Source organism: Strix uralensis, chromosome 16 (assembly GCF_047716275.1).
Source record: "Strix uralensis isolate ZFMK-TIS-50842 chromosome 16, bStrUra1, whole genome shotgun sequence".
Taxonomy (NCBI): Eukaryota; Metazoa; Chordata; class Aves; order Strigiformes; family Strigidae; genus Strix; species Strix uralensis.
In genome coordinates this window covers 9,133,755-9,159,285 of record NC_133987.1, presented here as the reverse complement: position 1 = coordinate 9,159,285, position 25,531 = coordinate 9,133,755, and the positions used below count along the sequence as shown (strand labels likewise).

Here is a 25,531-nt window from a genome sequence, read left to right as displayed (position 1 = left end):
ACCACACAAGTCCTCGCAAAGGGCATCCAAACTTCTATTAAAAGGATTTGGAGAGCAACAAAGCAAGCTGTCGCTAAATCCACTCAGAATGGCAATGAACAAGTGATGCTGCGTCCAGCCATTTGCCTCCCTACGGAGCAAGCGGCACAGAAAGTGCTCCAAAGAGTTTCCAGCAAGCGATGAAAGCAACCAGTGTATGCAGGGAGCTTTAAAAATTATTGCAAAGAGAGCCCTGAGCTTCTGTTCTGTGCGGGTTTTTTTCTTTTTTTTTATTTGCCTATAACTAAATTACATGATTTCTTTGCAAGTCTAATTAAGCAGTTAATTGATGCTGGTGCCCTTTAGCATCTGGCATTTAAGATTAAGTAAATAATGGAGAAAAGTGCATGCAGCACCCAACAGTAACTAAACACAGCAAGGGTTTGTTCCCCCACCCTCCCCCATTTTAACCTGTAATGTGTAAATCTCTGAGGATAACTGTCTTTAATAGCCTCAAATACACTTACACACCATATAATGATACTTGACAACAGTATTTTTCCTCTTAGAGATGGTGGATAGTGGATGTATCTTTGATCTTAACCAGCAGGATTTATTGTACACCTTGCACTTGGGGGAAGGAAGAGCTTCACTGCCACAACTCTACCCAACCCAACTGAGGAGTGTGTTAAATGGATCTACATGGGACTATACTTTTGAATCCAGGAGTGTGAGTGTTGGGATCACTTTTTCTCCCTTTCTCATGCACTTACCCCTTCCTGATGGTTCGTACAGTGTTATTCTTCCATTTCCTACAGACTACGGAAATCCAGATCATGGAAAAGCTTTCCTGTTAGTCTTCTACAAGAAAGAGTTATATAAAATAAAGCTATATAAAAAAAAGCCCTTTGGACTTTGTTGGCTGCATGCTAACATACACTACAAAAAAACTACATCAAAGGGATGGAACACCTATGTTTCTATGAGGAAAGGCTGAGAGAGTTGGGATTGTTCAGCCTGGAGAAAAGAAGGCTCCGGGGAGACCTTATTGCAGCCTTTCAGTACTTAAAGGGGGCTTATAAGAAAGATGGGGAAAGACCTTTTAGTAGGGCCTATTGCAAGAGGACAAGGGGTAATGGTTTTAAACTAAAAGAGGGTAGATTCAGACTGGCTATAAGGAAGAAATTTTTACAATGAGGGTGGTGAAACACTGAACAGGTTGCCCAGAGAGCTGGTAGATGCTCCATCCCTGGAAACATTCAAGGTCAGTTTGGACAGGGCTCTAAGCAACCTATTCTATGACACTATGACTTTTTTTACAAGTAGAGCACTGCACTGAATGTTTGCAGTCTGATCTCAAGAGTCCATTTTCCTCAGAAGGCCACATATTAAGGACTGGACTCAAGTTATAAGACCTACTCCAAGACTTACCCTGTAAGAAACTCTGAAACAGCTACAGCAGGCCCAGCTTCTGCTGCTTCCCCAAGCAGCCCACTTAGGAGCACGAAGCTCAGTCCCTGTCTTACACTCCAGCAGGTTAACACGAGCGAGACTGCCTCTCTAATACAGCTCTGATTTAAACTAACAACAGTATGAGAGGTTTTTAGTTCTTCCAGAGCTGCCTGACGGAAGGAATTGCTGCCCAAAGATTAGTGCCACAATCTCTTTAGACTCTGCAAGCAAGCAAAACTAGTGTGGAGACTCATGCCCACCTCCCATGGGTGCCGCGAGTCTTAATTAGTATCTCTACCATACTCAGAGACCTTTGGACAGAGGGTGCTACAGAAGTGGAAAATATTATCATCATTATGCCTGCTACCACAAGTGCTGGCATTCAAGGCAGAGACTTCACAGCAGATGGTGAAGTTGCTAGCACGGCTGGCTGCAGTTATAATTTCTCTCATCACAGACTCTCCTTGTTGGAGCAGGCTTCACCTCTTGATGTCTGAAGAGCAAAACAGAACCCGCGCTGACAAGACTGCATCGTGCTGGTCAGTATTGCTGACATATTCAAACCGGCCAGCACTCAAATCACTAGAAAGTAAATCATCCAAGGGACTTTCTAATTAAAAAGTGCTTCACTTTCATGGCAACACTTTCTCCTGCCTGTCACAGCCAGCCCTCCCCTGAATTCTGATCATTAAAGGGAAAAAACAAAGAATTAGTCAGCTTTTGTTAAGAGTCAAACATTCCCACTCTAAACCATGAGAAAAACAAGGACATTTTATAGGTCTCAGAGCAACTTTATACTTTCCTAAACACTATTTCTGCACCTCTCACTAATTGCTCATTTGCCCTGGTTTTATGGAACAGCCTGGCTCACTCCACCTTTGACAGAGAACAGCAGTGTTTCACATGCTGCACTATGCGGGTTATGCGTAGTTCTAATTTTTTTTCTTCTTTATTTCTAACTGTTGGGGTTAGCAGCCTAGGACTCAGAGCTACCTGAGGTGTAACTAAGATGCCATTAGCTTTAAATCTGTTCCCAAGTCCTGCAAGCATCCTCTCCATTTGGCTTAGGACATCACCTTGCAGATGAAGACTGCATACATGGGAACATTCTGCTTAAAATTTTTTATTTCACCAAAAACTTCCCAGGAACTCCAGAATACAAGTGCAGGGTAATGCCTCCCTCCTCTTTTTGTCGGTGTTTCAGGTTGTAAAATGTGAAGGATCCTATAGCAGAAAGAAGTGCTTAGAAATGGAAGTGAAGAGTAAACTCTGCTACTCCTTGTGGCACCGTGGGAGTGCAAATACATTCTACGGAGAGCTTGCAAATGCATCAGCACACTGGCCACGTCCTGAGGAAGGGACATTATCATGGAAAGAACCTGACCAGGAGTTACTTCAAATGGTGGCTGATGATGAAAATGTCTTTAGCCCACATCTGTTATGCAGAACTAACACCACCAGTTCTAACCTAGGATTTATTTTTACCACTTTGTAAAACAAGACAGAAACCTTCCCTCGCCTATATTCTGCCTCATTTCAGGGAAGTCATTGCAATATGGCAGTCTAAAAGGGGAATCACACACCGTCATCATTATCAGCCTATTCAGAAAACCTTTGCTGAATCTTTCAGATCTGCACATCGCCTTTGATGCCACTAGCTGTGAGATTTTTGATGACATATCCGCAGTCTCTAGTGAAGGTGGATGCTGCTGCTGCCTCCGGCCCTTCCTTATGGAAGTCTCTGATCTATTTAACTTAAATACTTCTGCTGCACACCTATGATGGTATCTGATCATCGCAGAAGGTAACTTTGCAAAGTTGCGTACCTACCCAATAACCCACCAGGCTACAGTACTCAACAGGATGCATCAGGACTCTTCTATTCAATACAGACAGAAACACACTTAGAGAGCTAGGGATTGAAAAGGCGATTTTGTGAATCTGATTTCAACCAGGTTTTCATCTGTCTGATTTTCACCCATCAAGCTGGAGCTGGTTGTACATAAGAATGAATACGCTGTTCCCTAATGGAGGCTGGATTGACTTGCTGCTCTCTAACTGGAGATCATGCCAGATAACCTGGCACTGAAATGGAGAAAATGTGGAAACACTGAAATAGCAAGTGAAGACTGCATCAGCCGCTGGGACTACACAAACCACACCAGGTAGCTTTAGTTTAGTCTGTATAATGGAGTGCTCCCAGATGCTAAGAAGTACCTCATGGACAGGCACGACTTTCCCCTGAGTTTTAAGACTTGCTATGATTTAATTCCATGCCTTCGCCTCCTTGGCACAAAACCACACCAGAAGCACGAGATGACTGCACCAAAGCCAGCGCCGTGCAGAACACTGCCATCTCATCCACTGGCAGCTCATCCCCTGCAGCAGCGCTCCGGCCGCTGTACTGTCCACCGGCAGATTCCCAAAGGGATCGCAAGGTGCTAGCTTTTTTCCAAATGAGCTCAGAGGGTCTTACGCCTTTTTGTTTAGGATATTGTGTGATTAGTAACCACTGGACAAGGTGCCCAGAATATCTGGAGGTTAGCAAACCAGGTCACTAGGTGTGAAGATACTAAGAGGCTTCTCTCCCTTCCTAGTGACATTCTTATGTCAGCACCACATTCAAAAGGCTATCACAACGTTATCACATCATGGTACTGATGTCAGTGCCATGATTAAGATAGCAGAGTAATTACAAGTGTCTGCTTTAATACGCTGATTGCTTTCCAAATAAATGTTCTCCATTCCAAATGAATCCACTATGGATTAACATTTCTCCTCCTTGCTGACCGCCTAGAAAGTATTTGATTAGAAAAGCCTGATCAAAACTCTGCTTGACCATTTTTCAGCACTTCACCATTTTTCTTTTCCTCATCAGGAAGAAAAGTGTATCCATTAGTTAACCTTTTCAAACACATTCTTTTTGTAGTCTAATTCAAAGAAGGATTATAAAAAAATCGTCAGGCTTGGCAGGTGAATAGCTTTTTGTGAGCGCAGGGAACAAGCATTCATATATCAGAACATCAGCATGGGGAGATAAGGGTAGCTGTATACGTGCGCGCTTATCTGAATGCGAGATCAGTACTGTGAAACCAGCATAAACACCAAGGACAGAATCCATATATTGATGTAATTCTTAGTGGTACTAGTGCATTTGTGTGAATTTGCAATTCAATAAAGCTTATTCCTTAAAAAGAAAACAAGAAGTTAAGGATATAATTCAAGGTCTATTGAGATCAACGGGAATTTTTTCCATTGCATTTGTATATAACTCCCTCTCCTTCCCTCCCAACATGTCTACTAGAATATTAAGAAAGAAATTACCTGGAATTTGTTTGTAGTCTTTTTAAACAGACCAAGAAATTCTGAATTCTCTTAGTCTGCTTTCTAACCCAGCAAATCCAAAGCTCTCCTTTCTTCCATGGGTAACATTTCACGTATTTTAATCCACATTAGTTTCATACTAAATAAAGTCAGTGAAAATACTACAAATGCATGTGGGTGACAAATAAACTGATGCACGAAACATAACTTTGAATCTCCTGACTTTTATGCAATTAAAATATCAACTTAATTGTTGGATCTGTGTAGCTTCTCTCATTTTAATATGTAAATCAGTCTCTATTACTCTATAGCTCAAAGAATGTGTTACTCGGCTTACTTGATTAGGCTGGGAATTGCTGGTCCTGCTGTCACTATGTTTACACTTTAGTGACAAGTTTGCACATCAAATTCACATAATGCAATGTCATCAACTTACTCATCAAATATAAACTTCTTAAATACAGCCGCTGCTCTAGAATATTGGAACAGTCTTATTTTACTTCATTTACAGCCCCAAAATAATCAGAGTAAGTGAAAAGAAAAATTGGGAACAGAAGGAGAAAACAGTATTTCCCAGGAAAAACAGCTTCCCACAGAGACAGGTGGATAAACCAGAAAAACAGCCTGTGCAAAAAGTTATGCTTTGGATTTGGAATTTTAGTTGTATGTTCCCCCTTTAAAATGTGGAATGAGCAGACATACTTTATTTCTCAGTCTCTACACATTCACCCCACCTCATTTGGGATTCAGCGTTAAGGAGTCCATATTTATTCTGTGAAGGCAGTCAGATTTCAGCTCCCGGCCACGTATGCTTACCTGGAAATTGAAATGAGGACTCCAGAAAAAAACAGTAAATTCAGTAATTTTTTCCCATTATGAACCTGTCATAACAAGAACACCGCCATCTTGGACAGTATTGAGAGGGAAAGTGTAAATAAGTTCAGTATTTTCCCATTCCTATCATCTTTCCTGAATCTAATAAATATCCCCAACCAAGGCGACATTCCCCTTGCCAGCAGAAGGCTTTTCAAGACGCTTGTGGTAACCTCGATACCCCTTGCAAAGTTCCTCGACTAGATTTCCTCTACTCTCTACTGCTCACAAAGGCATCAAGCTTTAATTTCCAGGAGAAACAATACATTGACAAGATGCAGAGCAGAGATCTGAGGCTCTCCCCTGCCGGAGCACTCTACCACGCTGGCAGGCTGGTTTTTTTCATGTCAGGGAAATCGTGTCGGCCTGAATTTGAGACATCAGCACGAGCCTTTCTTCCCAATCCTGCTGATGAATGAAAGAGCATTTTCAATTGTGTACATCCAGAGGCCTTATGGCACATCGGTCCTAATCAAAAGCTGCTCTGTGATGCAAACTGCTGTAAGAGGCAGCTCATATCACAACGCCGCAGAATCCAAAGGGCAGCTGCAGATAATACTGCATTTCCTTCCCTTCAGGAGAAATGCTGGTCTGGAGAGATCTAGCAGGAGCATCCTGACTGCTACACAGCCACTAAGAAGGCAACAACCAAACGACGAGGGCTTGACTCAAATACCCAAGCAGGAAAACACAACTGCCAAAGTTTACGAAGACCCATAAAAGCTCAACAGTCTGTTGGCTTGTCTCCAGGTGATAAAGAAATCATCAGCACAGAGGGATACAAAAGAACCAGAGGGTTGTAGAAGAACTACAGCCATGAAGGCTACTATCTGCAATGTGGCAGTTTCTGTACAGTACAAATCTGATGGTGTTTTATAGGGATTTGGTGGGTGGGAAGGGTTTAAAACATGGGGGAGAAAGGTTTCAGGTCCTTCTGTTGCTCATTGATTTCTCTCCTTGTAAAGGCTGTGAACTTCCCCTAGTTATAAATGAAGCAGCACAGCTACTTCTGGGGGTTACTCCTGGTAGTGAGAACAATTCTTTCTAATGGTCATTTCGTGTTTCACTCAGCTATTGATTGATTAGAAACCCAAGTCAGTAGGCTTAAAAATACTGTTTCTATCACCAGTTCTCTCAAAAGCCACATATAGAGTAAGCCAGGAGGAGACAGAATACTCCCTGTCTTGATTTATCTGGTCCCAGAATACCTCTAACCTTGCTATCTGCCTATTCTGTATCACCTGTAATGACATCAGCTATCTCTAACCTTCCCATCTACCTCAGCAAAGGTGACCTCTTCCTTCCCAGATGTAACACCATGTCTTTACTGCATCAGCACTGAATAAAGAGAACACATCCGCCTAGGAAACAAGCAACCTTCTCCCCAGAGTATTTTCTTGCAGTGCTACTCATTTCCATTACACCCAGATTCAAGGCAGGATCTCTAAGCCCAGAGACTCTTCCCTTGGGAGTCTCCTTCCTCATAGTGCTACAGAAACCACTGTAGATGTTCTCATAGTTCAGTGCTTAAATTTAGTCCCCCTCATCCCATATACTTTTTAAATTTTCTTTTCCATTTCCTTCTCCCTCCCAACTTATTTTACTATTTCTTTCTTGGTAAAGTGTCTTTATTTTCCTGGAAGCAAGGCTTCTGCTTCTACAAAGTATTTTGTAACCAACTTCTACACAGTGCCTAGTAGGAGATGCTTCAAAAAAAAAGCTCTTGTGGCAGTCACTGGAGCCCTATGCAGGTATTATGCAGGTTCACAGGCTGCCTCTTATAAAAGCAGAAATATCGAGGCCTCCAGCAACTCCACACGTGAATTGGGTGGAAAAGAGGGGCCAGGAAGAAATCCAGCAGCTCTTTTGCTCTTTGTGAAGGCTAAGTACAGTCTGGATAGGAACCTTTGACTGACACCAAGTTTTACACATTCAGTAGCTACAACTGAACTACGTTACAGGATTTATTACAAATCTCTGGCTCCCTAGACAGCAGACAGAGTCTAAAAGTCCCAGCAATGTCTCACTGGCACCTCCCATCACAGTTTCACAAGAAGCTGCAGGCTTCAGGCATCCTCGGGGGTTTGTTCGGTCAGCAACCCTCGTCTGCCCGCTCATGTCCCAGCCGTTCGCAGCGCACAGATTAAGTCGTGCTCGGGGGCAAGTCTCTCTGGTTGTTTAACAGACTCATGGCATGCTGCCATAGGCAGGGCACACTGTTTTCAATATATTCAGTGCTGCATGACTTCATATCTGTGTTATCTCCAGAAAAACTTGGGAATCTATCTGGATGACAAATGCTGTATATGATAAAAGCAATTTTTTTTTTTAACCAGGGAATGTTTTTTTCAGCCCTCTTGAGGTACTATACTTTCATTCAAGCCAGGAAACCTGGTTCTTTATAGGCGCCTGCTCTGACTTCAGTAGTGCAGAGCATTTACCAAAGGCCACACTGTTGCTGAATCAGAACACACAAAGGCTTCAAGGTATTTTCCCGTTGTGGCAGGGCTGCCCAAATTTTCTGACACCATTGTAATATAAAAAGGTTTTATAGACTCTGCCCACCAACCACTGTAACACTGTCAATACTGAAGTACAGGAGGTCCCAGCTTGGCTATAGTCTTTTAGGAAAACAGGTATATTTAGCAGTCCCACCTTGTTACCTGTAGTGCCGGGCTGGGACAAAGGGATATGGATGATAAGGGAGGAAATTAAAGTAAGCTCTATTTAAACTACCGGCTTATTCCCAGTCTTAATATACTATTCAGGTCCCAGACTGGTCTAAATGTCTTGCAGTAGAGAAAATAGCACCATAAAAACAATAATGATAATAACTATCTGAGAGGTGAGGGGATTGCCCCACAGAGGCACTGCTCTTCAGCTGCAGAGTCAGCACGGGAAGGCAGGAGAGCTCTGAGTGGGTCAGGCAGAGCAGCTCCCAAGGACTGCTGCTAATAACACTCATCCTGTGTGCTACTTTCCATACCATTTGTGTTTTGCACATTAAAGCTATGCAACATGTCTGATGCAGGTAGCAGTAGGGAACGATTTCCCCCATCAAGAACATGTGGCCATCTCTGGAGTGAAAGAGGTCAGAACTTCATCCGTGCACAGCAAAACACCAGAGGCAAAGACAAGCTCTTTATAAACTTCAGAAGAAATTGGGATATACAGAAAGCAATTTATTGAAATACAGGCAGGGCACAAAGGCTGACATCCTGCTCTTACCAAAAGTTCCTTAACATCTGAAGACAGCAAATACCCTGGACCTTCACTCTGCATCCCTTTAGAAAGAAGGTTATTCCTTCAGTACAAACTGAAGGGGAACTGGCATGTTAAACATTATCAGGAGAAATGTCACCTAATGAATCCTTCCTCTGCTTTAGGGAGAGCCATTACGTGACTGAAGAGTTGCCCTCTATGCACTCACCTGGCCCAACCTTGTTTGACCGGGGAGATGCTGGGAGCCATCAGCACAGAGTGAGATACGGATGCTGTGCTTGCACGTGTGCACCCACCAACAACTAAGGTCACAGAAAAATCCTTCATCAGGTGGACTCAGGTTTCATTTGCAGGTGCAGCCTTCATCATGTGTGGATTTCCTGTACACAGATGGTAGGAAGCACCAAGGCTTCCAAGCACCAACAGCTCAGCCAACTGTGGATGGAGAATGGCAACTTCTAAATTCCATCTGCTCCTTTTTTGTCGCCTTCTGTACTCAGAAACACATTCATCAGAAGCACAAGCATGCTGGGACAGTGACAAATTTTACCATCTCTGGCTTGTCACTTCAACAAGATTAGATTATTTTAATATTAATTCATTACCCAATTTAATTCCAATTAATTACATTTTTACAAGGCCCTGACATGGCAGTGATGCTGGAGACAGCCTCTGCTGAACACCAGATGTAGCATCTCTGTTAGGGTCAAACACCTGCCTTAGAGTGAGATTCCCCAGTCCTTCATCAAGGACTCCCTTTTCCTACTTTTCCCTAGCAAGGGGAAAAGGACACTGACACCATTGAGATGGATGAATAGCTTTCCTTTTTGGTGGGATTATGTTCACTTCCCAAATTCTCCATAGACAGTTGAAACCAGAGTTGATTTCCCCATCCTCCTTCCTGGTAGGGGTGCCAGCCTGTCTCTCAACAGAAAGAATATTAAAAGCACTTTTCCTCTTTCTCAGAGGGAGAGGCTGCATGAAAGAAGGGAACGCTCCACTGTACCTACAGGATAGCAATAAATCATGAAAGCTCATGGAAAATTTGCATTACTGCATTCTTTAGTCAGGAACCAGCTTCCACGGGTCATCCATTCCTACCTTCAAATATACTACTTTTAAGATGAGAACACAAATGGAAATTATCAGCACCCGAAGCATTCTCATTTCTACCTGCGCTTTGCTACAATACACAAGACATTACTTCTGTCACTTCCCCATTAGCTGCCACCTACCTATTTGCTTGCTGAAGACCGAACCCCATCTCTAGCAGCACCAGAAAAGAAAAATCAAGAGGTCTACCAGGACCACACAAGACAAAAAAAGGAAGATCTAAACAGAAATGGCCTGGAGAGAAACAGAAAAAAACAGGAAAAGCTACGGAGCTGGAAGAAAAAAAAGCAGAAGATGCAGCCTGAAATACAAAAGGACAGGGGGAAGGTGTGAAGAATACAGGAAAGAGAAATGCAGAACTGGAAGAGATTCCAAATCTGGGCAGTGATGCCCCGCGCCACCTTTCCAAAGCTGTTACAATCTGCATCTCTGTTTCAGAGACAGGAGGACTCAGAGCCTCTCCCCAGATGGCAGCCTGACCTTGGTGCACCCTGCTCTTACACAACCCAGACCCGCGCAGCCACCGCGAGAGAAACAAACCACCCATAAAGTTACAGCCCGTTCCTGTAATGCGGCTGCCACAGATCTGCCCCATTAACAGCGCACAATCCCACGTGCAAATCTATACTTTGAAAAAGGACGACATGTGGTTATAGCTCACATTGCTCAAACCTCTCCTTTGCAATAGCCCTGGTACCCATTTTAACAGAGACTATTACGGCATAAATGAGAGGAAAGGACCACTGAACTACGTGGCAAGTTGCCAGGTTGTGCTGCAGCCTCCAGCGGTTATGCTCAAAGAGATTTAAAGTCCAGCATAACCTTGATTTTTAATAGAGTCACATTTAATGAGCTTTAACGTCCACAGTAATAATTTCCTTATTACCTATCCAGGAGTTGGAACCATGATCAGAAAAAACGTGCTGCACTCCAGCCCAATGAACGAATTTAATAATGGCCAATACATTATTATCAAAACCATCAACATCATTGTCCTTAATGCCTTTTTTTGGTTGGTATAATTATAATTCTTTGAACCTTAAGCATAATTATTGCAGATCACATAAGCTTGCTGAACACAGCAAACCTGACTGGCTAGAGGCCACCCAAATCCCTCACCTCTGCCAATAAGCCATTCAGGTTAGATGGCAAAATAGGACAATAAAATCTTACATTTACCTCTATCTGTCTAAAGGCAAAATACAAACTTACATATGACCTTTGCTGTCTTCCCAGCTTTTATCCACACTTCCCCTACTCTGTCCTTGGTTTCTCTTCATCCCATTCAACTCTGACACGAGGGACCTCCCACCTCAAAAGCTCAGGGAACTGAATTTGCCTTCTGCATGTGTCATACGAATGAGATGGATAAACAGACATATGGGTATTGCAGCTGACAGAAAGGGGTGCAAGAAAAATTCTAATTCTTGTTATTTTTGTACAGAAACAGCTCCACAAACTTCACTGAAACCTGCTTCCTTATCATGCACAATAAACCTCCCTCCCCAAGGCAGCCAATTGCACAGTGACAAGGAGAGCGGAGGGAGTTTCTGCCACATGCTCCCCATTTCACACCTTGAAAATATACTAAAATGGAAGGCATATGGCAGCCGTTCCTGTGGGCAGAGCTGTTGAGATCCTAAGAAAACAGTGCAGGCTGGATCTTCCATTTCTTATCCAGGGGGAGACAGTGTAAGTTTTCTGGCCACGTGAATCCATGTTCTTAAAGCACTCCTGGAACAGCCGTTCCATCCACACTGCGGATGCTGTGTGAGTTAAGCAGGATAGAGTCAAAGCAAAAATGGATGCAGCTCGCACGGCGTGCTTGATGTGTTGTCCCCTAACCCACCAGGAGCTCTGCCCTGTCCCAGCAAGGAGGCCAAATCTGGCACTCATCTGCCTAATCTAAAGCCAGCTCAGGCAGGCCTGCTAACCTCGCAGTCAGTGCCGTAACATCCTCAGCATCTCTTGCACATCCTAATATACACAGTCTTCATCTTCTGACCATACTGCTGAATGTTCCCACAGCAGAAAGGAGGGTTTAGGACTATTTATGGCAACGTTCCCTGTGCATGACAGTGACATGCACGCAAGTAGACAAAATACAAGAAAAAATCCAAGATCTTTCCATATAACCTGGCTTACTATACACATGCCCTGATCTTGAAAACAGTCATCCACAGGGCTCTTCCATCCTTCACTCATGGCTATTTTTCCCATTTTGTTTACATGAATCACTTCCATATGCACTTACAGGCACTCTAAAAATGTAAAGGGCCCTCCTGGGACTGTGATAAATGACACTGAAGTATTTCCCACCCTGCTAGGCTCTGCAACTGATGTTCTCTCCCATCTGAGTTGGTGACCAGAAGTCAGAATGATGGAGCATGGAACTGGGGCAAAAGGAAAAAAAGCATCCCATATATGAGAGGCTGGAAACACCCTGAAACCCAGTGAGCTGTTTGTTTTCCTGTCGGAATCAAAGGCAGAAGAGAAAACAGCTTTAAAAATGCATCCCTTATGAGCTAAAGACAAACCTGGTAACATCCCAGCACAGAAGCACCTCACAAACAGCTAAAAGCAACCGCATGAAAGGCAGCAGAATAGTAATTATGAATAACAAATCACAGGAGGCATACGTGAGAAACACATTCCCCCAGAAGAAACAGTCTAATTACTGTAGATGATACCCCAGAGGTTCATTCATCAACAGCCGAGACACGGAGTTGCCCTCACCTCTGCATCCCCGCTGCCCCTGACCAGCACACTGCTGCTCCCGGGGCTCGAGGGGCACTGCCAGCCCCGTGGATCTGCAGCTTTAGATGCGCCGGGTACTCGGGGGCATAACGACAGACAAGGGCACTGGGCAGCAGCATCTGCTGCCATTTAAAAACCAGTGTGTTTCAAATTCAAACTGCAATGCAAGAACTATTGCTGAGAACTGCTCGAGTCTCACTGGGGTCTCAGACTGGAAGCTCCTGCGGGCAAAGGCAGCCTTCCTTAAACGTTCAGGAAGCGTTTAACAAACAACAGTGACAAACTGCCATTGTACCTCTAACATCCAGTCAGCTCTTCACTTTATAAACCACCCCATCTACACTTCTCACCATCATAGTTTTAAGGCTATATAGTACCATAATCCACTATGAGATGCCAGAACAAACATGTTCTTAGCAGTAATAAAGTACTATTGTTTGAGCAATGGGAAAACAAGCAACCTACTTTCACAGAATTTCGGCGTCATAACAGTGAAAGATATTTTCCTCTGTGTATTTTCTTTAAACCAGGGCTCTGCCATTTTGTGGGTCTCAAGTCTTCAGCACACATGGCCTTCGAGGAAAGCTCTGCCCTCTTAGCCTCATCCGAGGGAGGATCCTGACCTCTGGACACTGCCCACATACATGCTTGCTGGAACACAACAGGTTAGCTCCACATGGACTTGCATCTCTCTTATTTTTCTCTTCTCTAACAAAATGTTTTGAGGGCAAGGTAGATGTGAGAGAGTTACAGCAGTAAGATAGATCTCTTGGGCTCTGCAGCATGACTCGACTCTGCCTGGTCCCCTTGCAGTGCTGTAGGTGATGGGTCGCATTTTATTGATATCCTTACCTTGATTTACAGAGTCTGAGAGCATGTCTGGAGGTGCCAACTTTGGGGTTACTATACTAAAAAATCTCATTCAGGTATGTGAAGGGAAGACAGACTGTACTGGAGGGGAGCCACAGATTCTGTGAAATGTATTTAGCTCAGTGAAAGATGTACTCTATTTTCATGGAGTATTGAATGTAGCTGTGATTAATGGGGCACATATACACTGATAAACAATATTAATTTGTTTTAAGCCAGGTCTGAAAAGATTTCAACCACTTGCTTCCCTGCAGCTATGAAAGTTATTTCCTGCTGTCTGTGCTACCTCAAGGGCTAAACCAGCCCTGAAAGGAAGGAAATATTTCCTTTTACTCCATTGGCAGCAACCAGCCTATGAAGGCTGTTGTATTGGCATTTCATTTATCATGAGCAAATGATATGGATTATTATTATTTATCTTTACCACCTACCCTCTGTACCAAACTGCCACAGGATTGCCACCACACATTCACTCTCTCCTGCATCAACCTAGATTTTTTCATTTTCCTTATAAGCGTTCCATCAAGCACACTGTCTGCAATGTCTCCATCTGCTTCTGCAGTCAGTTTCTCTGGCAGTACAGATGAGTAAGTGCATCTTCATGACCAGAAGCCAGCAGCCTACCTGAAATTTCTTGTTGTGACTGAAAACTCCCAACTCCTTCCAAATTCCCAGGGATGGAGCCGCCTCCTTCGAGCACCCTCACCAGCTCCCTCAGCCTTTCACACTCCTCCTGAAGCTGCTGCTGCTCCTCCTTGCGCTGCTGCTTGGCCAAGCTCGCTGGGTTCATACTGAAATGAAGAACTTTGGTTCTGCTGGGGTCATAGTCACCCTGCATGGCAGAAACAACAGAAGCAGATTGAGTAATTGATTCAACCTCCAAGTCCACCCAACCTGTACCAATCTTTGTACGAAGACAAAAAATGTTGCAGCAGAAAAAGGGACACTTATGCAGTGATAATGTTTTATTCCAACAGTTGAAGCCAGCCAAAGCCAGTATTGCTTCTCCCTCTCTTGCAACTCTCTCTTTCAAAAAACAAAAACCACCCCACAAAACACCCCACTCAACAGAGCTTGCTCCCTGGCTGACACCTCCACAGTTAAATTTAACTCCAGAAATGAAGCTTTATAGCTGCATTTTAAATCTCTTGATAGCAGCAGATTATAATGAACACACAGATACACCCTTAAACTACAGCAGGACATCCAGTACTAGCCTAATTTATTACTTGCACGAGCTGGCAATGTCCATATGACTCCAATGGTGGAGTCATTAGCAAGTTGTATCAGCTCATCCCAAGCAAGTGAACAGATATTTCATTTTGTACTTTTTTCTCAGAGGTGAGTCGTATTTATAGCAGTTTAAATAGTCAGTGAAGTCCTTAGATAACAAATTAATATTCTTTCAAAGTGAGATGAAAACACTGATGTTACATTTGTGATTTCAGAGAGACAATTTTCATATAAACTACAGGAAGCCTCACGACCATAAAAGTAGTAAAGCATGTACTAATGCTGGCTTCCATAGCACCCTGCCCAGCTGAAACCCTATAGCAGTGCCTGCATAAAAAGGCATTTTATATGGTAATATTTTTCCTTCAATTAAATCTCAGGACCTAAAGTGATTTTGTAAACATTAATTAACCCTCAAGAGCAGCATGAGGTAGGTATTATCCCAATTTTATCATTTCATTTTCATTAAAGACGTGCTAGAACTTTATGGGGGGTTTTTTTCATGCAAACCAGAGCAGAGACTGAGCAACTTCATCCTGAATTGCTGGTCATTGCTGGTAAGAGACCCCAGAAGATCCCATTCCCAAACATCTTTTATTGAAAATACTCCATCCATATACTGTAAAAAGCACCTCTGCCCACGGCAGGGAGTGAACTGCTGAAACTCACCACCCCAGAGCCTGGCAGCAGACACAGCACTGGTTCAAAAATAGGTTTGACGAATTCATGAACAACAGCTCCGTAACTGTACCTGGTCGGGGAGGGCAGGGACACATCCTCCAGCATCTCTGGCTGCTGGGAGAGTGCTGGGGAGCATGGTCAAGTTTGTGGGCTCTCTCAGACGAGCATCTTCCACCACTGCAGTCAGAGATGCTCTTTCGGGCTGGATGGAACACGGGTAAGGGCCAGCTGGGCACTTTTTATGTTCATGTGTGATTGCTACATCTCACAGCTGTTCCAGTGCCCTCTTGCGGGAACCACACCGAAATTCTCCTTTAAAACCTCACGTTTCAGACATTAGCTGAGCAGAAGGCAGCTGGAAGAGGCGTGCTCACCCGCAGAGAGGCAGGTGCCCATGAGCAGTGTCGGGGTCTGGTCCAGCGGCGCAGCCAGCAACGCGCAGGGGCTGTGGTGCTCACAGCTCCCCTGCGGTCCCCAGGGCTGGCTCCCCCTCTGCCAGCTGGCTCCCAGGGCCATGCCAGGCAGATGGGCCCCACCATGGAGGAGAAGCAGCCAAGGCTGAGGCTGGCGGGATGCCGGCAGTTATGCAGGCAAAGGGGAACCACAATTTAGAGCTGGGAGAAGATGTGAAGTCCAAAAGTGCTTTTGGTCAAGAGCATGGGGTCCATGCGCTGGTGAATACAAGGGTAATGCCTTCTCTCATCTACCACCAAAAATATCCTTAAAAACTGCACAACTGGAAACCTTGAATTCCAGTGTGACTGGCATGGGAAGTATCAGTGTACCTGGAAACCAACATATGCTCTCACTGCTGTGTTTCCCAGACCAAAAAATAAAGTGGGTATGGTTGCTTCTTGTACCTGTAGTCTGAGCAACCAATATAGTGCTCCTCATGAGAAACCAGTTTAACCATATCTGTCCCTCTGGGTAGAAGAGATAGTCACTATTTCACAGTGTAAGTCAAAGTTAAAAACAAAGGGAGATCATATCTGTATGTCCCAGGCCAAGAGAGGGTGGGAGGAAGCCCCTAACACAGGAGGTCACGGGAACCCCCCAAAGGGCTGCCCTGGCCCAAGGAGCTCACTCCAGAGAACTGGGAAAACTCAGACATGGAAACCTTGGCTACCCTTCCTAGCTGCTTGCATTCCCCACAGTCAGAGCACATGGTCTTCCAGTCCTCGGCCATGTACTGGGAAGGTGACGCATGTTCTCATACCACCCCAGCCTTGCAGTGTTCAGGAGACCTATGGGAACATCTGGGAGGGCAGCTCCACAGCAATGGGACTTCGTGACCTCATTTCCATGGGGAGCTCGAGACAAACAGCCTGGACCTGACAGACAGGCCATTAGAACCAAGAGAAGAAATAATCCCACTGGCAGCCTTGGCCAAGAAAAATTTAGGAGAGAACTGAAGGACTGGGCCCACATGCAGCATCTTGGAGACGTTGAACATAGGGAGCACGAAGACAGCTCTAAACCAGCGTATTAGATATATTCTCCCCAGCAACTCACTGGCATTTACAAACCCGTTTCTGCACCCAGCTATCTAACTTCTCGTGCTATTTGCATTTCAGGGTTCTTCCAGACAGGTCAGGGCACTCCTCACTCTCATGTTTGCCTTTCAAGGGAAAGGATTCAACCTCCAAGTTTGCAATGGGGTTTACGCTAGCTGGCAAAAGGATGCTCTTAAAATCAGAGCTGCGGAGCCCACTTCTCCCTGCGCAGCGCGGTACCGCAGTATTTCTGACAAGCCGTGAAGGGCGGCTCTGGCCCTGTCTCCCTCGCCAGCTGCAGTGCCAAGGTCAGGCAGAGATCACGCCTCCTCGCCCCGGCTGCCACCACCATGCTGGCTCCAGCGCCCAGCGCAGATATCGCCTGCGCTTTCGTACTGCACTGTCACTGCAGACGCTCACGCAAAGGCACGAGACAGCAGAAGGATCTCAGTGTGGAGGAAAGCCTTAAAAACCTGGAGACTGCTGCTCCCTTCCTGCCGAGACCGCTTTAACCCATGCTGCGCTAGTCAGCTTGTTTTGCAGGTTATTTACTCTTTTAAAGCATCTCTCTGGCCTTTCTATAAAGCTCTGCCATGAAGTTGCAGTGCTTTGGCTCTTATAGCTGTTTCAACCCATTTATCCTCTCCTTTTATAACATGCCCCCTTGAAAAATCATGCTCTAAAACTCAGCTCTAGGACTTAGTCTTATTTTCAGGGCTCACCAGCATTCCTGAGCATGTCAGTCTGAAGCTACACTGAGACAGGTAAATCTCTTAAAAACCCACTGTGATATGAAGGCTGTGGCAGAATCCAGCTCATTTAACATTTCTGGGAGATCACTAACGTATTTGCTATGCTACTCACATTTTTGGGCTAGGGGCAGTAGCTTTCTCTTTATTCTACACAGCACACATCAAACCAGTACATTTCTCCCTACAGCTAAAATATGAGTGATGCTGGTTCATATTATAGTAATGCCTAAAAGAAACCAAATGAGACAGGGATCCCAGTGTGCTAGGTCCTGTACAAACCCCACAAGAAACTACCACCTCAAGCCCAAAAACCAGACAGCAAAGCCTGAAGATGCGGTATGTGAGGGGACACAGTCTCCAATTTGAGACTCCTTAGCAGCACCATGGCAGAAATGAAAACACATCTTCAGAGAAGACCCTCCTCACCACCGGACTGTACTGCCACCTTACACAGCTGCACCAAGCAGAGCGTTACTTAAGTTTCTGGAAAATTTACTGACATCCTATGGACTTTGAAATAAATGCAGAAACCTCTCCATGGAAATGGTGCAGACCAGAGCCAGTTTCTGATGAAGGGGATCAGATGCGTGTGTATGTAATACCAGACAGCCAAAATGGTACCACAACTTCATTCGTTTGGAGTGTTTTTTCAAATTTCTGAAAGTTGGGAGTGACTTTGGTTGGCTCTAGGAAAAGTCATGGCTGGAAACTGCTAAATATAACAGACAGCAAAGCAGCATTAAAATCTCAATAGCGTTTGAAGGAAATGAAACCCTAATGCTGGTAAGAAACCAGGGCCTGAAGAAAGCAAACAACCTCCTCCTGGAATCCCTTTAGCTCTGGAAAATGTAAATTGTTGTTTTTCTCTGTCAACTGTTCTTCCCCCCACAATAAATTAGTCTTACTGATCAGAATTTTGTCCTTTCAACTCTGCAACAGAAGCCTGGAAAATGGTGTTCTGGGTGCTGGGAGAGACGACCTAAATGAGTTTTGTCCATTTAGAAAATCATTTCTAATCTAGGGCCACTGATGAGGAAGACCAAAGAGTGGCATTGGAAAGGTGTGGTCCAGAAGAGACAGCCACACTCTTTGAACAGGAGCTGGGACTCCCAGAACAACTGCCCAGGAGCAGCTCCAGACACTGCTTCTGTGCTGAACCAACACATGCAAGGAGGTATTGCTTAACAGAGTTAAAAGCATCTTATAACAAATGGTAATGTATCCCTGTTTTCTCCAAGAAGCATGAAAAGTGTGCCTCAGGTTTGGAAAGTTGGCCTGAATGTGAGAATCAACCAAATCCACTTCAGCTCATGGTGCCTTTATATAGAAATATGAGACATTTGGGGGATGCAATCAATATATGAACTATAGACAGCCCCTTTGTTGGAAAGCCACCCTGTCCCTGGTTCATTCAGTAGTTAACTTGGTAGACCATTCTGCTCATCAGCACATCAAGGCCATTGTCTCAAAGAGTGAAGATGATACATTACTGCTAATTTCTCAGCAGCACCCCTTCTTTACCCCTATTTTTCCCAATACTTGAAAAACTGGAAATTGTAGAGATGCTGAAGAGTAAATAACTTGAACTAGAGAGAACTGCTGTGTTCATTGATTCTTCTTGCAAGGAATAACATTGAGCCAGTAATTCAGATTTGTCAGAAAAATGTACACAGAGCTTCAATTTAGGAAGATGCAATAAATACCTTGATTGATTGCAACGAAGTCTGGTTGACACTTAGTAGTACAGTGAATTATTCATTCCTGGAAAGCAAGATGCTAACTAGCTGATTTGGTTCTTAAGGCAGCAAAACCATTTTTGTGCTCTCAGAAGGGCACAGGACATTTTACAGAGATGATTTGTTGACTCCACATGTTAATACGTTCTACAATTTGTGAAATAATGCTGGTTTGATGCATTACCCTCAGCCTTCCGGCCACATGCCCCAGGGTATGCACAGGGAAACTCTCACAGACCACTGAGAAGAACCATTTCACCACTTCTGTTGTGATCGCACAGTCATCATGTGAGACAGCCACTGCAGATGCAACACACAAATACTGTCTTAATGCAATATGCTCTAAGCACACACTGGGACATGGCAGAACTATTTAGTAAGACTCTGGCTATCAATAAACTTTCTGACAAAAGCCTATGGAAAAGAGAATTTGCAACAAGGTTAATTTGCTATCTAGAACAGAGGTAGAAGCTCAAGTCAGATGCTGCTGCCTCCCTTCCCACTTCTATCTTCCAGCTTGAAAAAATCCACACTGAGGAGATAATTGTGCTGATGCTATGTGTCATTTTTTTAAACTATATTATTGGCAAACAGTCAGTATGTTGGTCTACATGTTGAAATTATAGCTCAAACACTTCCTAAGTAATCTCCCCATTAGGGAAGAATCAGTCAAGTGATGAAGCAATGAATGAAGACAGGATTGCTTTAATCTCTGAAAACCAGAAACTTTTCCTTTAGAAGAGGAGTTGTTTAGAAGAACAATGAAAGCTGCTAGTGACAGCACCTTGAAAAGGGCTGAACTTATTCTGGCATCTCTCCTCCTGGTTGTTTGAAAATGGCACAGTCCCAATTCAGGGATGTCTTTCTCCAGGAGCTATAAAAGCTTTTCTCTCTACTCAACTCACTTTCACAGGCCCACAGGTAAGAATAAAATACTTAAAACCATGTGGAGTACTTTACATTTGATGAAAGATTCAGTGCTTAACAACTCCATTTAAGATCTATTCATCTACTGCAGATATTTCTAATCAGAAGGTAGAACTGGTAGCAAAGGGAATAGTCTCAACTATTGTGAATACGTTTATCTAACATCACTAATGAAATTAAAGAAGTTCATATGTCCCAAGGAGGCAATGACTGTCAGGATACAATGTCAGCAAGCACTGTCAAGGATTTTCAACTGACTTCACATCCTCATAGGCTCCTCCTGCTTAATGCATTTGAAAGCAAAGTTGTCAAAACCCATAGATGAGGCTGACATGCACTTAAGTGTCTTATTTTTTCATAGCCTTGATGTCTATCAACCTTAAAAGATTGTGATTTCTGAGCAGCACAATAAATTCTGGTGGAGCATATGGACAGCTGAGTTTAATCGCTACTCGCTTGCAATGCAACAGCTTGTGCTTGCCCCTGTTGAGAAAAGGCTGACGATTGGAAGCTCTTCAAGGAAAGGACCATTTCTTCTTTGTGTGACTCTCACACACAGTGCCACCCAAACACAAGCAATACACACTGCTGACTTCTTAGCTAAGGATTTTGTTTCCATGCTGATTTCTTCAGAGAAAAATCTCCAAGATTTCCAGACTGGGACACATTATTCAGTACCAGGGAACATAAATAGAAACAATCTAAGAAGCTTAGTAGATTGTATCAGCTTTAAAGAAATAATGGGTCAGTAGTTATCTTGGAAGAACATCCAAATTAAAGACTGCACCTATCTGTACGAGACAGAGGGAAAAGTTTTAAATACAGATACAAAACGTAAAGCATCAGCTGGAGGGGTGGTAGAAGGGGAGTGTTTGAAAAGCATCCAACAGGGCAGGGAATGCTCTTGCTTCCATTTGTTACCTCTTGCAGTTAAAAAGTAGGTTAAATTGCAAACACTAACACATGGCAGATAATTAGGTATATGCACGTGGTGAATGTCCGAAATTGAACTTTTGAACTCTCCAGCAGAAGATGCTACTTGCCCACTGCAAGCACAGCCTGGTTGTAAATTTTGGTAAGGCCTGGACTAAAACAAAAGTGGTGCATCCTGAATCCTTCAAAGATAGAGAGACATGAGACAGAATCACTTCTTAGGAAGCTGATCAGAAGCTGATCAATGATTTAAACTATTCAGATGGGGAAAAGCAGGGGCTTGGGCTTTCAGAAAGGTGGTGCTGAAAAGATGGGGGTTCCCAAAAAGAGAAGTGGTCCCAGAAAGAAGAGGGCCTGCAATGAAGAAGGTGACGATCCTGGTTGGAGGAAAGATTTGAAAGTGGAGGAAGACCCTGGAGATCAGAAAGATGCATGAAGGCCAGGGAATGCCCAGGGACCCTGGCCAGTAACACCTGTGACTGGTGACCGCGAGCAGATAGGACTTTCTGTCCAACCTTCCCACACCAGCAGTGATTTCCCTGTGCGGAAGGGATGCCGAGCCCGAGAGAAGGCAGCGCCGAGGTGGGGGAGTGAGCCCTGTGAAAAAACAAAGTGGGGTAAAATGTCTGATGTCATTGGTTCTAAATTAAACTCCAGTGTCCAGATCTACCATGGGTTGCTGCTTACTCTGTCCCACCTGTGACTGTCTCCTGTCTTTGTTTTGTGACAAAATGTTACCCAAGGCTTCTGGCTGGTCTCTTGCTGTGTCAGGCTCCAGCTACTGAATTTTCGCAAAATCCAAGTTTCTGAAGCTTGCACTGCTAGAAGGGCTGATACTGCTTTTGGAGACCTGCAGGCTTATTCTTGGGATTCAGTGCCTCCTCCTGACCATGGATCCTCCACACAGTTCAGGCTGCGACAGAAATGCACGCCTTTCCCAAGGCTTCAGGTTTCTGGAATTACTGTTTTGCTTTTCTGAAAACATGTGGTATTTATGAGTAAACACAGCCACACACACACACGGGCTTTGCACACAGCTAATAAATACCCTGCTGCTTTTACTGAATTATGAAAGCAGAGAAGTCACAAATCATTAGAAGTCATCTTTGAATGTATTTATCTTCAGCTTACAGTTAATGGTATAGCATTTACGTCAAGAATTCTCTGCTGTTAGTCCTGCATCAATACCCATTGGAAATTTTACTCAAAGATGGAGAACAAAAAGCAGTGGGAAGGCAGAATTGGAATTTATCACCTGAAAGGTACATGCAAGGTCCCCAACAACTGTAGCTCTTGTTGCAGTAGCTTATTAACTGGTCAGCCAGGCTATACAGGTGAGTAACTTCTCCTGGTCTACCTTTATTTTATTTTTACTTTAACAGCTCTAAAAAAAAAATTATGATTTGGTTACTCAACTCTCTCCTACAAAAGGATACAGGAGGCATTTCTGCACCAGTACAAGGCAGTCTCAGAAAGCTTAATCCTACCTCAGGAAATGCTATTTTAATGGAAATTCTGTTTCTTGGTTTTGTTCTTTTTGTTTCTTTGCTCAGGCTTGTTGAAGTGATTAGAGTAAAACCCAAAGTAAACCACAACCCAAAGAATTCCCTCTGTACCCAGTGCATAAAGCACGGCACGCTCACCAGCCCTGGCTCCCTCTGTCACAGAAGATGACTACACCAAGGGATCTTTAAAGCCCTTGGAACAGGGGCTGTATTAACAAAAATGGATTGTAAAGATGAGACAAAGCAAGCTAACAAACAAGCAACAACCACCACCTGCTCCTCATAGCTTTGCCAGTATGTGCACACTCGAAATCAGAAACAGTTGGGGGAAAAAAAAAAAAAGAAGGTGCTGCATGTTGGGTAAAGGCTCGCTTGTTCCCATCAGGTCTCATGCTGGTTCCTACCTTCTTTCCCACATTTCTCTCTCCATCATCTTTGTGTGTACATCTGCAGCATGCACAACCCTGAAACCTGGCAGCAGAAATTCACTTGGGCAACCTTTTCATCCTTCCCTTAGCCGGTTCTTAGTCCAACTCCTGCTACTTCTTCCCCAAAACAGGAAGATCTTTCCTCCTTGCCCCAGTAATGTGACCTCTTGTCTGTACACCTTGATTCAGGCAACCCTTCTTCTACAGCCTCTTGAACACCCATGATAGTCATTTCCAGAACAGCAAAGGTGAAGATAATCTGTGTTAGTCTGAGTTATGTCTCTCCATTCCCAGTAACTCCTGTATAGTTCCCACCAGCATAACAGATTCCAGATCCTTATCCTCACATGCAATGACATGAGTAATCCCACATCACCTTCCCCACTCCATCAGTAATGCCACCTCCAACACCTGTGTGCTCCTCCCACAAAGACTTCTACGGGGCTTTTTCTTTTCCTTCCTGAGCTGATCTGCCACACTACACATACTCATTGATATTCCTCCCTATGGCCCTCTTTCACCGCAGCATCTACAGCAAATTAGCAATGAGACAGAGAGGCGGTTGGCATTAGGATGTATCACAGACAAAAAAGCTCTAATCACCCTAATCACACTGCCCTAACACCAGACCATATCTTTTGGTACAACATGTAACACATTTTGGGCACTGCTGCAATACGAGTAATAAAATAAAATGTCTCACCAGTGGTGCTGAAGCCCTTCAAGTACAGTTTTAAAAAGGAGATCTTTTCTCTACAGCCACTTCCAAATGCATTATCCCCTGGAGAATGCAAGACTATAATTTGCATTGAGTGAGGCATTCAGATGAGGTCTGGGATGCAAACAAACGTGACAAGAAGGTTAAGAGTCAGGACAGCAAGACATGGAGTGGCATGGAGTTGGGATAATCTAGACAAAAAAAATGCAACCGTTCAGTGTCTGTTTAAATTGCTGCTCCGCCTTTTACTGAAATGGAAGAAAATCACAGTCTGCTCTAGGACGGTTTGTTACCACCTAGAGATTTGAATTCCAGGGTTTCTACACTAGTTTTTTCAAGTCAAGGATCTCTGTCTTTCCAGAGAACAAAGTCCATAAAAAGTTGTTATTATTTACACTCTAGTAGCGTGCAGAGGAGACCTGTGATGGTTCAAAAACCTCTGATAAAGACACTGAAAATAAAAAGCACATAGGTTCTGAAAACAGCCCCAAAGAGCTTATAGCTTGAGTTATAAAAATTCTTTTTCAGAGATAAGACTTAACTTCATTGTAAGAAATGCTGGCTCTCATAGATCTGAATTTCAAAAAACATTTTATCAACTTTCCCATACAAATAAAGTAACTTTGGCTAAGAATACTGTTGAGAAGTGTCAGACCAAACCTGGCTTTTAAAGAGAAGTACACATAGTTTAAAAAAAAACCAACCTACTTCTTTGCTGCTCTGTTTTCTTATGCTGCATGCAACATGCACATACAGATACTGTACAAATAGACCAGAAAGACAGAAGATAATTGAAGTGTGGTTTTTTTGTAGTATTTACTCCAAATCCAGATATTCAACCACTCAAAGCTTTCCCTCCCAACAATGCTCTATAAATCTCACTTCAATGCCTCCGTAATTCTGCCTTCCCTGGTAAAGCTCTACTTTGGAATGAATTCAGCTGGGATTTCAAAGGGGAGATCCCAGAGGAGAAAAGCAGCACAAATAGGCTGTGCTAGCCTGGGACCCTCGGTATTCAAACAGGAAGGGAAGAGTCAGAGTGAAGTGTCACAACAGAGGTTCCTCTTTCAAGACTTTATAAAGAAAAGTAAAACTGCAATGTAATAAGATTTTCCAGTGAATGTATCTCATTAGCAAAAAGCAAAACCTCTACAGGTATTTTTTTTTTTTTAGATAGTATCTTACATAAAAGGAAAGATGAATAATTAAAAATTATGTAAAAGCCACTGCCTTCATGATCTGATGGCGGGACGCCTCAAAGTTCAGCTGAGCATATACAAGCCTGAAAAGTAGGTGACAAGAAGAGCTGTCAATCATGTTGTGTATTTGTACAGCAAACACATTGCACAGGCTGGTTGCTGAGGTCAACCACGACAGCGTTAACAGCAACGCTGAAACTTCAAGTACACCAGGACGTTTTGATCCTGTAATTTAATGCTTATGAAAGTACTATTATATGTCCTTGCATGTATAACTCTGACCTGGCAGGGTACAAAGCAAACCCTGAATAGCTCCACTGCCTTTCAGTGGACGAA

The 25,531-nt window shown here is 43.7% G+C and overlaps 1 protein-coding gene across 4 annotated transcripts in view; it reads right to left on the bottom strand.

Annotated features, from left to right (window-relative positions):
- The window catches only part of MAD1L1 (mitotic arrest deficient 1 like 1), a 379,497-nt gene that overhangs the window by 112,948 nt on the left and 241,018 nt on the right, over positions 1-25,531 (bottom strand). For 3 of the 4 annotated variants that reach the window (XM_074886096.1, XM_074886097.1, XM_074886099.1), the window contains one exon: positions 14,215-14,422. In XM_074886096.1, the coding sequence (XP_074742197.1) occupies positions 14,215-14,422 (208 nt within the window). Of the gene's footprint in view, positions 1-13,213; positions 13,372-14,214; positions 14,423-25,531 lie in introns of those variants that run through there. The other variant, XM_074886098.1, reaches the window with a different exon arrangement.